The sequence below is a fragment of the Echinops telfairi genome, unplaced genomic scaffold (assembly GCF_000313985.2).
Source record: "Echinops telfairi isolate 266 unplaced genomic scaffold, ASM31398v2 ScPeMD7_3;HRSCAF=10, whole genome shotgun sequence".
In the NCBI taxonomy this organism is placed as follows: Eukaryota; Metazoa; Chordata; class Mammalia; order Afrosoricida; family Tenrecidae; genus Echinops; species Echinops telfairi.
Genome location: NW_022103899.1, coordinates 60,968,490 through 60,983,401, shown reverse-complemented (window position 1 = coordinate 60,983,401; position 14,912 = coordinate 60,968,490). Strand labels below are relative to the sequence as shown.

The 14,912-nt window shown below is 56.2% G+C and overlaps 1 protein-coding gene across 5 annotated transcripts in view; it reads right to left on the bottom strand.

Moving 5' to 3' along the window:
- Positions 1 to 14,912, bottom strand: part of AGAP1 (ArfGAP with GTPase domain, ankyrin repeat and PH domain 1) — a 416,730-nt gene that overhangs the window by 221,903 nt on the left and 179,915 nt on the right. For all 5 annotated transcript variants that reach the window (XM_045295022.1, XM_045295029.1, XM_045295039.1 and 2 more), the window contains one exon: positions 13,337 to 13,429. In XM_045295022.1, coding sequence (XP_045150957.1) covers positions 13,337 to 13,429 — 93 coding nt within the window. The remainder of the gene's footprint in view (positions 1 to 13,336; positions 13,430 to 14,912) is intronic.

Sequence of the window (14,912 nt, the reverse complement as noted above, 5' to 3'; positions counted from 1 at the left end):
GGCATTATTGCTTGTGTTGCCTGAGTCTGAAGAATTTGCTGACTGGTTACTGGACATACAGGCTAATATCGGACTTATGCTTGGTCTAGACTGGGCTGGGATGTTTTCTTAATGTACAATTACTCTTTTATATAAAGCTCTTTCCTATACATACATGGGTGTCTATGAATGTTTCTCTAGTCTACCCACAAACACACATGGATATACACACAGACACACGTGGCCTCACCCTGAGTAAAAGGCCATGTGACAACCGGCTACAGGGTCCTATATCCTCACCGGTCATTCTTGGGGGCTTCTGTCATATTTCTGTCAAGTCCCACGATCTTCAACTCTAAATATAGCTTTTCGCCAGGACAGAGAGCGTCCCCGCACCCCACCCTAGGCCTCATGTCCACCCAACACGGGTCCAACAATCTCATGACTGCCCCACCACCCACCCCAGTGTGTTCAATTAGCCAGGCGGCCCTTCCCGAAACACAGTTTTACAGCGACTCCTCCCCAGCCACTGGCACTACCCCAGCCTGCCAGCTGCTCTCAATGAGGACCACGGCCACGCCATGGCGCACAGGTGGCAGGCTGTGGGGCTCCATTCCCAGCAAAGCTACAATTCTCACCTTTCCTGGGGCAGTCCCCCAAATTAGCATGAACTCACTGACCCCCAAGGCGCCCATCTAATCTTTCCAGCTGCTGCTGTCAGCATGAGCCCAGGAGAGAATGTTCTACCCGAGCCTGTGGCTCCAGGCAGATCTCGTGCGAGTTAAACCAAGCTGCTGTCTGCCTGTGGAGGGCTCTGGGGGATATTTTGGTACAAAGGTTAAAGGTGATCTTAGGATGTTATTTCAGGGGTTCGTATACCCCCTCCACCTTCCACCTTATGCCTTGGGCTGTTAACTGGAACATCAATAGTTTGAAACCACCAGCCACTCCTCCTGAGAAAGATGAAGCTCTCTGTCCCTGTACAGAGTTACAGTCTCAGAAACCCAGAGGTGGCTCTACCCTGTTCTTCAGGGTCGCTGTGAGTCAGCATTGACTTGATGGCAAGGAGTTTCCCCCTTTCATGGCTCGGGAACGTGGCGAGGCCATGGAAGACGGAAATCCTGTTCTGCATTCCACCACCACCCGCCCTCTCCCGTCTCTATCAGGAACGATGGATCAAAATGTTCAGACCTGGTTGCCGGGCACCATCCTAGCAAAGGAGGCAACTGGTCACACATTGTTTTCTCTTCTTCCCGACTCTCCTCCCCTCCTCCTGGTGCCCCAAGCGGGCAGAGGACCAACCAGTGAGCTTAAAGCTTAGAGCTGCCCCCGAGATTTCAGTTCTGGCACTTCATTACCAGCTAGGAGGTAGACCCGGAGCACTAAGCAAGTTCTCCGACCAATCAGCTGAGATGTCCCGGGAGAGGATGCGCCTAACACCCCCAAACAAGGAACCCACGCCCATGAGGTGTTTGTTGGGATGTCAGCAGCCCCAGCACCTTCACCATCTGTCATCTTGTAAATATACTGGTCACAGAACGACCGCCAATTCAACTTTCTTACAGCGTGGAACTCATGGGCAGCAGTTGGCCATGCCACACGACCCTGAATTAATTAATGCGACTTCTCCGGGACCATTAGCTTCCTCTCCCTCTGCAACCAGGGAGGCATGCGGTCGGCAGGCACCTGCTTCCTCCCGTCTGTGTCCACTGGGGGCGGTCTGCTATGTTGGTGCTCCTAGAGCCACCGGGAGGCCCTTTCAAGTGGCCAGATGCCACCCACTCACCCCGAGCTGTTACAGGAGATGAGAACAAGTGTTTGCGGCAGCAGTCATCAAAGGGCAGGGAGAGCGAGGGGACAATACTGCAGTGGCTTCTGTCACCCTGGGCGCCAGTCCCAGTCCCTGGCGACCACTCTGGCCCTCTAAGCCTGGTCCCGCAGGACATGTGTCCTGAAACCTATCCCCGGGGACTGTCACACCAGGGTCCTGCATACCTGGGTTCTGTGAAGGGCTTCCGTATACTGGGAGCCACTATGGAAGCCGGGAGGGCCCTGGGCGAGTGCCAATTTCACGCAGAGAATTGAAGCCTAAGTAGCTGCAAGACCGAGGCCCTGGTGGCTCAGGGGTTACATGCTGAGTTGCTAACAGCAAGGCCGGTAGTTTGAAACCACCAGCCCTCCAAGGTACGAAAATGAGGCTTTCTGCCCCTGTAAAGATTTACACCTTCAGAAACTCACAGGGGAGCCCTACTCTGTCCTGTAGAACTGCGAGGAGTCAGAATTGACTGGATGGCAGCGCGGGGTTTTAATTGGTAAATAACAGAAAAGATATTTAAAACGGAAGGTTTATTTCAAGAGCGGAAGGCAAAACACACCCATGTTTAAAAAGAACTCTTGGTCTCGGCGTCCTGCTAATCTCTCAAAGGGACACGTGTCCTGTTGCCTGCAGAGGCCAGGGTCCCAAAGCTGACCAGGTACCTACCTCTTCCTCCTCCAGGCCCAGTGGTCACCTTGCTGCTGTCCCTTCAAGAGAAACCAAACAAAAAGCAGATGCATGCCCCCTGCAGAGCTATGTCCCAAGGAAGGGCCAGCGGAGCTGGGGCGAGGGTGCTGGTGGTGCTGACCATTTGTGTCTGGCTACTGAGCTCACGGTCGGGCAGCGTGAGCCAGCCATGGAGGAAAGACCTGGTGATCTGCTTCTGTGAAGATGAGGCCCAGAAACCCCCCTCTGGGGCACAGTGATGCCCTGACACATGCCGTGGGGTCCCTGAGTCTGTATCAAGGCGATGGCAGTGGGCTTGTGTTGATCTGTTTGGGAGCCCAGGGGGTGTTGTTCCAAAGCTTCTCCCTCTCTGTATAAACACCAGTCCCTCACAGTGCTCGTAGGCGGGGCGATGCAGACAGGGACCGCCGCCTGCGGCAGGAACTCTGTGCACACCTTTCTGGAGCACCAGACCTAGACCACCTGGATGGTGGGAAGCTGGACTATGTGGAGAAGAGTGTGGCACCGGCATGGGAGGAAGGCTTATTCGCCACCTGCGGCTGGCAGGTGACACACTGGCTTGCTGAACAACGGGAGAAGGGCCTGCCTGAAACACGGACGGATGAAGACCGTGGCTGCTGCAGGGTGGGCTGCAGATCAACATCAAGCAAACGAAGGTCCTCACAACTGGACCAGTAGGTGCCATCATGGTAAGCAGAGGACCGCTTGAAGCGGTCAAGGATTTTGTCTTGCTGGGATTCACAATCAGGCCTCATGGAAGCAGCAGTCAAGAGGCCCAAAAGGGGGAGGGGGGACTTAAAAAACAAAGAAACAAAAAAAGAGGATCAAAGGACACTGTGGTGGTTAATCTGGTGTCAACGTGAGGATTAAGAGTGTGGAGGTGGAGTCTAGCCTGTCCATCAGATCATAGCCAATGAGGCCTCTGGGTGGACATGGCCTTCTCCTGAGGATTCTGGGAACTCCTGTATTTCCTCTTTGCAGGCAGGAGACACAGTCTCTCCCTGCAAGACATTTCTGATGAGAAGCCACATGAGGCTACCCTGATGCAGCCAGAGCCCTGGGAACTAGAGAAGTCATGTGGAGACCCCTGCCAGTGCTGAGATGCTTACACCGCCTCTGGATCCACAAGAATTCCCACCCACTGGCCTGTGATCTTCCTGCATTTGGTGTCAAAGCATGTGTTGGATGAGTCTGAAGAGGAATTTATAGACTGGCATTGGACATATGGGCTATTATCAGACTTATGGACTTGATTTAGATTGGACTGGGATGTTTTCTCAATATTCAATTGCTCTTATATATAAAAGCTCTTTCTTACACACGAGTTCTCTATACATTTGTTTCTCCAGTTTACCCAAACTAACACAGACACCTTGCACGGGATAAATCTGCACAGATCTCTTTAGAGGACTGAAAAGCAAGGATGCTGCTTTCAGGACTAAGGTGCACCAGATCAAGCCATGGTACTTTCAACTGCCTCATGTGCATGTGAGAGCTGGACACTGAATAAGGAACAGCGAAGAAGAATCGATGTATGTAAATTGTGGTGCCGGCAAAGAACATCAAAGTACCACGACTTCCCAGAGAACAAACCACTGTCTTGGAAGAAGTGCGGCCAGAGTGCTGCGTGGAGGCAAGGGTGGCCAGACTTGGTCTCACGTGCTTTGGACATGTTGTCAGGAGAGACCAGTCCTTGGAGAAGGACATCGTGCGTGGTCAAGTGGAGGGGCAGCGGAAGAGGAAGGCCCTGGACGCGATGGATGGACATGGCGGCTGCAGTGGTGAGCTCGAATGTGGTAACGCAAGTGAGGACGGCAAAGGACCAGGCAGCACGTTGTTCTGTTGTGCACCAGGTTGCTTCAGCTCGACACTGACTGGACGGCACCTCACAAGAGCCTCCAAGAAGTGCAGGTCACCTCCCTGCTGCCCCCGAAGGCTCTTCTCAGGATGAGGGCAGCACCTGCCTCCATGCCAGTAGCACTGACTGGTGCCATAAGGTCAGCTCCCTCCCTGATCCCTGGACAGGCCAGAGACTACCAGACACAACACCACGACACCCCCACGCGGCTCCCTTCCTTGTCCACCCCCGTGGCTTACTGCCAGCCACAGAAAACCTGCAGGAAGAGGCCAGGTCCCAGTCCCCTTCAGGACTTCCTGGCCGCCACTGCCCGCCTGCACCAACGGCCACCTCGGAGGGCCAGTCCTGCTGAGCCACGGGCAGTAAGACTGCCATGAACCATGCCACAGCAGACCACAGGGTGGGTCACAAGAGGAGGGCTGCCATGAGGAAAAGAAGCGGAAGCAGTGTGTGTGTGTGTGTGGGGGGGAGCGCGGCGAGGGGAGAGGGGTGCATGGAAACCTGCAAATGGGAGATGGATAAAAAGCTTCCTCCCTCCTCATGGCAAGGACTCCGTGGCCCGGGCCACCTGGGCGAGCACCCCCACAACGCTGTCCCTGGGGAAGGTACACAGTAAAATAAACCACGCGGTATGCAGGGAAGGCGGTGTGGTGGGTGCCCAGAGCGTGTCTGGAGGGTGCGGGCAGGGCTGATGGAAGTGTGGGAAATACTCTCACTGCCAGGGAAAGTGTCAACCAACAGCAGCAACAACAGGAAGGCGGGGTCGGTGGGGGGTGGTGGTGGAGGGCGAGCCTGCAGACCCTGGGGGATTACCAAATCAATTAACGAGTAATTCAGGAAGTAATTTCTATATTGCCTCTTAGCACAAAATCGTGCCTTTAATTTCTCCTGCAATAAGCATTGCGGTGACGGGGCGCCCGCACACGCCGACGCGGTAAATGAGCTTCCGAGGGTCTCCCTGTGATTGGCTGCGCGGTGTTATTTCTTCACAGTCCAGTGCGGCCGCAGCCGAGCACTCTGCGATATTTAATTATGTTGGTAGCTACCAGTTACCCATTTGCAAGGCCCACAGCGAGCCGGAGACATTTTAAAGAACTAGTAATCAACTAATTAAAACCGCAGTGAATTCCAGATACTCCAATTACAAACAACTGATGGAGAAGCCAATGGGCGGGATTCTGCTGAAATGGGATGGGGCTGGGGGGGGCGAGGGTTCCGGGTGCCTGGCAGCGCACCATGGAATGGGATGCCACCAGCTGAAGCCCCCTGGAGCTGACACTGTGGCTCCGAAGTGGCTCCTGGTGGTGGTGGTGGTGGTGTGTGTGGGTGTGTGTGTCTCATCACCCCCAGAGGGAGCTTTCAGCAGGCTGGTCACAGCAAAACTGGAGGCGAGAGACGCGTCCCTGGAGAAGGACATTATACTTGTTAAAGGTCGGTGGTTCAAACCCACCAGCTGCTCTGTGGGTGAACGGAGAGGCAGTCTGCTTCTGTAAGTAACCAGTTCTGCTCCGTCCTGTAGGGTCCTGGTAGGGTCCCAGAATGGGATTCTATAGCAGGGAGCCTGGCTTGGTTTGGGCTTGCTGTACATCAGACAGAGTTGTGTTTAGAGAACAGGGTACTGGTGGCACAGTGGATTCAGCATTGGGCAGCCAAGGCAGTCCACAGCCACCAGCCGCTCCTCAGGACAAAGAAAAGGCCGTCTACTCCCGTTCAAGACTTACTGTCCTGAAACCCACCGTGGGCGTTTTATGGCATCCTATCCTACAGTCACCCTGTGGGTCGTCACCTATCAGGGAGATGGCCCGGCCTGGGTGGTATTCGCAGGGAGGGAGCCATCAGATGTCCAGGGCTAGCTGGCAGGCAGCTCTCCTCAACGACAGTAATATTGGGGTCTCGCCAGCCTCAGGGGTTTGCCAGCCACTTCACATCCCCACCCCCACATCGTGCGCAGGAGAGGAGCCGTGTCTGTGTGGCGCACTGATTGGCTCCAATGTGAAATTAGGTTCAAAGCAAATACTTCAGGATTCATCAGGACAAAGGCAAACTCCAACAAGATGAGGGGGCGTCAACCAGCGCGGGGAAAACGGCTCTTCCCCAGGACGCCTCGGACGCGTGAGCTCTCATTTTGAGATGCCTCCGCCTTCGGTACGGGTTAAAGCTCTGGGAGCTCACAGGGATTGTGTTCACCCCGCAATGTGGAGCTTTAAGGACAAGGTCATAAGAGACCCTTTGGGGAGCTCTGATACCAGCCCCGAACCCGCACTCAGACTAAGAATGAAAATCTCAAACTCACTGCCAGCTCGTCCCTTCTGACTCCTAGCGAGTCTAGAGGACAGGGTAGAACTGCCCCTACGGTAAGGTGACCAGATTTTAACACCATTGAAGTGGGACACCACTGATCAAACTCATATCCTGTTGGAATAGCCACATGGCAGCCGAAAACCATATACCCTAGCTTGTCGTGCATTCTTTCAAAAAATCGGGACTTTTAAAAAACACCATGGGACGTGGGAAAAATAGTTAAAAAGCGGGACATCTGGTCACCTTACCCTAGGGTTTCCCAGACTGTAACTCTACAGGAGCAGAAAGCCTCGTCCTTTCCATGAGGAGCAGCTGGTGGATTTGAACTAATAACCCTGTGATGTTACCACTACGCCACCAGGGCATCTCAGGATCATCTTAACCCGATGCCTCCTGGTCCAGCCGGTCCCAGCGCCGAGTGCTACAGCATCTGGAAGCCCGAGGTCCGATGGGACTTCCTCCTCCTCCTCACATGCTCCCAGACCCTCCCCATTCTTTTCAACAGCTTCCCAGCCGGACAGTGAAAAGATGGTGCTGAGGCCAAACGGGAGGAGTCCTGGGGGTGCAATTGGGCTGCTCACTGCAAGGTCAGCAGTTCAAAACCACCAGCCATTCTCAAGGCAGAAAGACGAGGCTTTCTACTCCTGTCATGAGTTACAGGCTGGGAACCCACCCAGGAGCAGGCCTACCCTGTCCTACAGGGTCGCTATGAGTCAGAATCAACCCGATGACGGAGTTTGTTTCTGGTTGTGGCGGTGACATGGGCTAGGCCAGGGCCGCTCAGCGGGAAGACGACGAGGTTTTCTACCCCCATAGGAGTCACAGGCTGGGACACCCACAGGGCCAGTTCTGAGTGGGCGAGTGCAGTAAAGGGTTTGGATTTGGAGTTCTGGGTCTTTGTGCGGTGGCCACATCAGGGAGCGAAGAGCCCGTAAGCCATCAGCCAGCTCAGCTCAGAGGGACAGGGAGGGAAGCCAGGGGCGCCCCGAGGCTGAGAAGGCGAATGCGCATGAACGCAGGCCCAGAACCTCTGCTCTCTGGAATTGTTTGTCCAGCGACCGGATGACGGTCCAGGAGCCCAGGGCACCGTGACACGCCCATGTGCCCGTCCATTAATGACCGCCCTTGACCTGAGGAGCCAGGTGTGCATGGGGCCCAGCAGGCACTGCATGCAGTGAGCCTCATTCACCCCAAGTGTGGTCATGAGAACCCTGAGCATGGGGGTCCCTGCCGGTCAAAGAGCTATTACTGGGGAGAGGGAGGGGCCCTCCATGCCCGGGCAGGGCCAATTTGCCACATGGGCACCCAGTGTCTTTTCAGGCAGTGCTCTGCTTACCTCAGCTTCTCTTTGGTCTGGCAAGGCACTTGGGTGCCTCCATCCTAAAAAGGGAATCCTAGTGGGGCCAGGGGTTCAAACCCAGCAGTTGCTCACCAGCAGAAAGCCCTGGCAATCTCAGCGACCCTATGGCTGGTGCTGCGGGGTGGCATGGTGTCATTCAGAGTGCAATTCACCCTGATGGCTCCCAGTGATAGGCCATCACTGGGGCACCCTGGGGTTACAGGACATGTCCTACTGTATTCCTGAGAGAAGACATCGGGGGGTTGGCTTCCTCCATGGAAGGACTGGAAGGCCCAGCAGCTGGCAAAGTGGCACTTGCCTTTTCAGGGGCAGCTAGGTGGCTTCTATCCCTGCGTCCTGGCCCCAAGGACAGGCAGCTGGGTCAATAGCCGGCAGCAGGCCGGCTGTGTTGAGACTGCCCAGGGACTTTCAGCTTGCCTGGCTTCAAACAGTCCACCCTTGGGCTCAAGCAGGGCTGAAGGCTTGGGGATGGTCTCCCCATATTTCAGGGAGAAGCCCTGCTGCTCAGGGTTAGTCTGCTCAAGAAAGGACGCTGTCCCTAAAGTTTAGAAAAACACACATGAGCTGCGGGTATCCAGGGTGGTCCCCATTATGGGAATTGCCAGGCCTGATAGCTGCTCTGGGGGAGAAAAACGAGGTAGTTAGTTTCCGTAAACATTGATCTCTTTCTGAGCCCTGTGGTGCAGTTCACGCTGTCCAACACAGTCCCCAGAATGCCCCTTAGAGGCAAGGGTGGCCAGACGGTCTCACATGCTTTGGACATGTTGTCAGGAGACCAGATCCCTGGAGAAGGGCGTCAAGTTTGCTAGTGTGGAGGGTCAATGGGAAAAGGAAGGCCCTGGATAGGATGGAAGGACACAGGGGCTGCAACGATGGGATCAGACATACAAAAATCAGGCAGCGGGCGCAGGACCGTGAGATGTTTAGCTCTGTGGTCCACGGGGTCGCTGTGAGTCAGAGCAGACTCGAAAGCACCTGACAACAACAATAAGGCAAGGGCAGAAGGTGTGGCAAGAGGCATCCTCTGGATCTACTTGCACACACATGTCTCCTGCCTGCCAGCCGCGCTCACTCTCTGGCCTCCACACTCCCGGAGTGGGGAGCAGAGATGGCGTGAAGAGTTCCCCCCGGGCATTTAAGGGAGTCAGAGTAAGGAGGGCACCAGCCGGAAGCAGAACAAAGCAGAAAGCATTTTACTCTCAGCAGCTTCCGGTGGGAGAAATGCAGTGAGCAGCTTAATTGATGTGCCCCCCACCCCACCCATGCTCTCATAGAAATAGTAGAGAGAATGCTTCAAGGTTGCAACCCACTGCTGTCCTGTCCATTCCAGCCCAAGCAACCCTCTAGGACAGGGCAGGACCGGCCCCCTGGGTTTCTGAGGCTATGCACCCTTATGGGAGCAGACAGCCTCCTCTTTCTCCCTCAGAGCGGTGGCAGGGGGTTGGACACACTGGCCTTCTGCCTGGTAGTTGGAGGGAGCTCTACCCAGAGTGGGGCCACTAGGGCAACTCAGGGTTGTGGGCAGAGCACATGCAATGAACTGTGTGCTTTAGGAGCCGCATTGACAGGAGGGGGTTGTCCAAGCCATGTGGGTCCTGCTGGCAGAGTGAGCGCTGGGGGGGCCTGGGGCGGGCAGGCACAGGGTCAAGTGGCTGCAGAGTGCAGGGAGTGGGTGCTGGAGCTCAAATATAGAGATTAAAAGCGGGAGCAGAGGGGGAAAGGAGCGCTCGCAGCTGCTGTCCCCCAAACAGACCTCCCATCTGCCACCCACGATTTCCATGTCACCTTCTCCTGGCTCATTTGTACTTCATTAACTGCCATTGACTTAACAAGATTTATGCAAATGACACCCCAGGAACTCCCCAACTCCCACCGCAATCAAGAGATTATGTATGTACAACTCTCCACAGCAATGAAAAATTCATACATGACCAGCCCGCTCCGCTCCGCTGGCCCCGTGCGCGCGGGGCCCGCCTTTTCATTTGTATCCACACAAACCTCACCTTGTCGGGCCCAAGTCATCGCACCCCCCTGGGCCACGCTCCCCAGACAGAACAGAAAGGCGAGGGGGGCCTGGGACAACCCCCCCACCCCATGAAAAATGAAGCCATGGGCCCAGAAAAGAGGTGCTGTTCTGAATGAGGCACCTCCGTTGGCAGGGAAGCTTGTTAGGGCCGGGACACGGCACCGCGGACCCCGAAGCACACGGCTCACCTGCAAAAACACCTGAGACCCAAGTCGGAGAAGCAAAGCAGGGGGCTTTGCAGTGATCAAAACCCTGGCCGGTCCCCACAGCACGACCCTCACCTGGCCCCGGAGGCCCTGAGGAGCCGAGTTGGGCACAAACCATGCATGTCTGCCCCTGAGAACCCCCCCTTTCTGCCTGGCAGGTAGAAAGTCAGGGCAGGCCAAGGTCAGCCTGGGAAGTCTGTGGTGGGACTCACGTATCTCGCTTAGAATGTTTGGCGATTGCTTCTCAACAGTACACAGTCAGCTCAGGGCCGGAGACCCTCTCCCTGGGTCTTGTGAAAACAGGGATGTCGCAGACATTCAAGGGCAGCAGGTGTGAGGGTCAAAAGGGACACTTAGAAGACAAGAAGCCCAAAGCCCTGTAGTGGGGATGCTGGCTCATGGCGCCCCCAGTGGATGTGAGCGGGACTGCGCTCCACCGGGACAGGGCGGCCGTTTCCCAGGGGTTGCAAGCATTTCTCCCAGCCGTGCCCCACCCACCTTTCAGCTAGAGGGGTCACGCGTGCCGCCCAGGGGCTCCTGCTTCACAACCACTCAGCACTCGGTTGTGCGTTTACTCGACGGCCAGGCCTTAGCGGCCTCTGGGTGCCCCGGACAGGGGGTCCTCACAGGCTCCTCCCCTCCCAAAGACCCTCTTGCTCCCCACACGCAGAGAGGCTCCGCCCAGCCCTGCACCTCTTCTTGCTCGTGTTTCCAGGGGCGAGGGGCGCCCCGCCCAGGTCACTGATGCGGAGGGCTGACACAGGAGTAGGCACACCCACGGCGGAGGGGAGCGCGCTGCAGGCTGAGAACCATGAGCTGGGGTGTGGCGGGGGTGGGCCTGACTCCCGGAGGCGGGCTGGGGAGGAAGGGGAGGTCAAGGGAGCTAGAATGGAAGTGGGGTGTAAGGGCACCAGTGTGGCCTGGGGCAGTGACTCAGGTGTGGGGCCAGTGCTCAGCGCAGGAGCGTGGCATGTGGGGGCGGGACTCGATGTACAGGCGTGGCCATGTGGGGGCGGGACTCAGGTGTGGGACCAGGACTCAGATAAGGCTTTAGGTCTCAGGATAGGTGTGAAGCAGTGTGGGGGTGAGGCTCAGGTATGGGGTTAGGGCTCAGGGTAGGAGAGTGGCTGAGAAGTCAGGACCTGCTTAAGCTTGGAAAGCCCTGCCTCTGGAATGTGGGGGGCATGCAGTGTGACTGAGGAGATGGGGGATGTTGGGAAGGGGTCTTCCGTCTGGAGTGAGGTCACACTGGGGGGGGGGGCATGAATCAGAGTGGGGGCAGCTACTGAACAGCCCCTGCCCATTACCCTCAGTAAACCAAGTGAGGGCTTATATTTCTATGGACCACTCTGCGTATTCCTGGTCAGCGAACCCACAATTCCCAGCTCAGTCTTCACTGGGACTGGCCTCTGCCCACTGCAGATGGTGTCGGGGACAGTTCCATGCTGGGCCTGGTCGCACCCTGGGGGTGGAGCCGAGGAGCATTGGGGCAGCTTCTGCAAGAAGGCAGGAGAGTCGCCGGCTTTCACAGCTGCAGCTGAGCGCAGTCAGGGGGCTCAACGCGTCTTTGATGAATGCCATATACAGTGTGCATTTTCCTAAGTATAAAGAACGTCACGCTTCTAGATACACCAGACCTTTAACACAACAACAGTGCCACGGGAAAACCATCGCAGGACCATTTGGATGTACGTCACAAAGCAGCCCCATTGCTCCTCTGCACACAGGGCAGGGGTGGGGTGGGAGTAGGGGTGCGGTGGTAGATTAACAAACTAGGCTTTACGGGGGCTGGTTCTTAACTTGGGTGGTGGTGGTTGTGTTTGTGTGTCGGGCGACACAGCCTGGGATTGCCTGCCTGTCCTCCGGAGTCAAGAAGGCGGTTCTGAAGGGCAGCGTGCCCCCACAGCCAAGGCGGAGCGCGTATGCACACCCACTAGCCAGCATCCGAACTTGCCACTCACCGGCTCCTCCCCTCCTCCTGGCCGAGTGGACCGAGAGCTGAGATCAGAGCAGCTGCACACATGCATGCACGCACACACGTTGCTGTGCAGCCCGCCTTATGTACCAGTCTCAGGCTCGCAGGGAAACTGCAACAGGCCAGTCTGCATGACCCAGGCCGTTCTCTCACATCTCCCAGACTTGGGTGCTGCATCCCCACTGGTTTCAAACGGTGGCACGTTGCTCCCTCTGCCTACAGACGCCGCTTCCTCTCTAGCATCTACGCGGGTTTCTAAACCCACCCGGCACCCATAGAAGAGGGAGCAACACCAGAATGTGTTGGTGGGGTGGAGGCCGGCAGCCCACCTCTCACCAACTCAACGATGGGAGTCGGACTCTGCCTGCCTGGCCATGGGAGCCATCCAGCAGCCGGCGGCTTCACCGGAGAGCCCCTGCCATTTGGTACCCGGTTACAGGCTAATGGCGAGCTCCCTCTCGCTCAGCGGCGAGCAGCAGAGGCCAAAACAAATGCTTGAATTCAAGTCCTGTTGTGTAATGAGGAAGTTTAATTAAGGCCCCCCATTACAGCTGTAAATGTTCCTTTAGATAATAAGGTCTAAATGAAACTGAACCTAATCAAAGTTACAATTCCTTCATTAGCAAATTACAAACACGAGCACGCAGCTGATACACGAGCTATGATTATGGCAACTAATTGCCTCACTGTCCCCGGCCAGCCTGTGTCGGCGTTCAGATGACCGTCTGTGAGAGCAAATTAGGGCCACGTCGGGCCGGGCCTCTGATCACAAGGGGCCCGTGTGCCACCGAGCCGCGCTCCCCCCGCCGCCTGGCGGTCCTTGGCCCAATCAAAGCCGAGTGACAAAGGCAGCCCGTGAAGCCAGCTCATCTCTGGGACGCACTCCATATGCGGCCGGCACACCGCACTTCATTAGGTCTGTGGTCACATGTCCTCTTCTTATGCTAATGATCCTATTTTAATACACACGGGACCTCTCCTAATTGATGTCAAGTGAACGGCCTCACAGTCACCAACAGTGCACATCAAACACCCAACGGGCCTGTGCAGGAGCTGTGTCTCCCGCTACCGGAGCAGGGAAATTAAATAAAATAAAAGCCAGAAACACACACACACGCTCGTGTGTACCTGCTTAATTGGGATGGCTCGTCCACTCCCGATGCTGTCCGCACGGCTCTCCAGGCCTTTCTTCTCTTTGTCTGGGTCGCTGCCCTTCCGAGACTGCAAAGCAAAGGGAAAGTTAGGTCTGGCTCACAGGCTGGGCCAGGCCACAGCCGCGGGCATGCACGGTTTCTGGGACCCCCGTGAAAACACCCTTAGGTCCCCTGAGGCAGGGTGCTGAGCAGTCCTACGGCAAGAGACCGCCCCCAATTTTCCCCTCCTCCTGCTCCCCTTTCTCCACTGCAGAATTACACCTTGGTTCTCTCTGTCGCCGAGTTCAGAATTCAATTACTCGGACTTGATGGACCAGAGAGGGCAGGGATGCCCGGCTGAAAGGTGAGCCCGGAGCTTCATGGCTTGGATGGCCAAGGAGAGAAGCCCGCTCTCCGCGCCAATTGGGAGATGCGGGTGGAGAGAGGGCGATCTTCTAATTAACGTCGGAATGATCTGAAAAACCCCATTAACTGCTCAGCTGTGCCATTAACCGGGCACCTCTGATGCGCACCCGCGCACATTAATGCTGCCTCTTATTGCTTTTGGATGGCGAGGAAATAGCAAAGTCCAAGGCAGATGAGGGAGCGAGTGAGCAAGACACACACACACACACACACACACACACACACAGCCCTTGCACGCCCGGCATCAGAGAGGAAAGTTGGAAATTTGTTGCCAAAATGCCGGCAGCATGAGGAAGAGCAGCAGCCGGTTGCTGCCACCCAGGGGTCCTGTGCGAGGTGTGAGGTGTCTGGACGGCTGGTCATGGGAAAAGTGGCCGCTTCTAAGCAGGGGGCCCCTGGGAGCACTCCGTACAGCACACCTGAGCAGCAGGACTCAGAGGGACCGTCTTCACCCAGGATGGGCAGGCGGAAGTGTGAGCACAATGATTTTCTGACAGATTTATTTTATTAGGAGAGAAAGATCGGAGACTCGTCCTCCTTAATAACCACACCACCGACAACTGACAACTTCACTCCATTACTTTCCAATGGGGACATTACTCACGCAATATTGAAAATGGAGAAACATTTTCCTGGGCTTTTCAAATCTCGGATGATGTATGAAATGACTCTACTTTGTGGTGTCCGGCACCGCCACGGAAAGCTAATGAACCCACCCTCCGAGTGAGAGAGGGAGACCACTGATCGCCCACCCCCCTCCACTGGAATACTTAAAGGGGCAGTGTCATGGGGCAGGACCACCTCCAGGGCCGGCGGGTGGATGTGGCATTTCCGGAGAGGAGTGGGGAATGAGTGGAGCGGGCCAGGAGAGAGGCTCCCGTGACGGACACCAGGCCCCCGGGGACTACCAGGGTGGCATCTAGGAACCAGTGAGCGTGCACCGGCCACCCCTGGCAGGAGATGAAAGGAACACGCACAGAGCAAGCTCTAGAAGACGGAGGTATCGGAGGCTGCCCCCTTGGGCTACAGCAGCTGTTTCTGGCCATGAGTCTCCCTAGGGATGGGGGGCTCCCTCTGTGTCGACCTGCACAGGCGCAATGAGCCAACAGGGGCTCCCTGAGGCCTGCTCCCCAAAATCTTAGCTC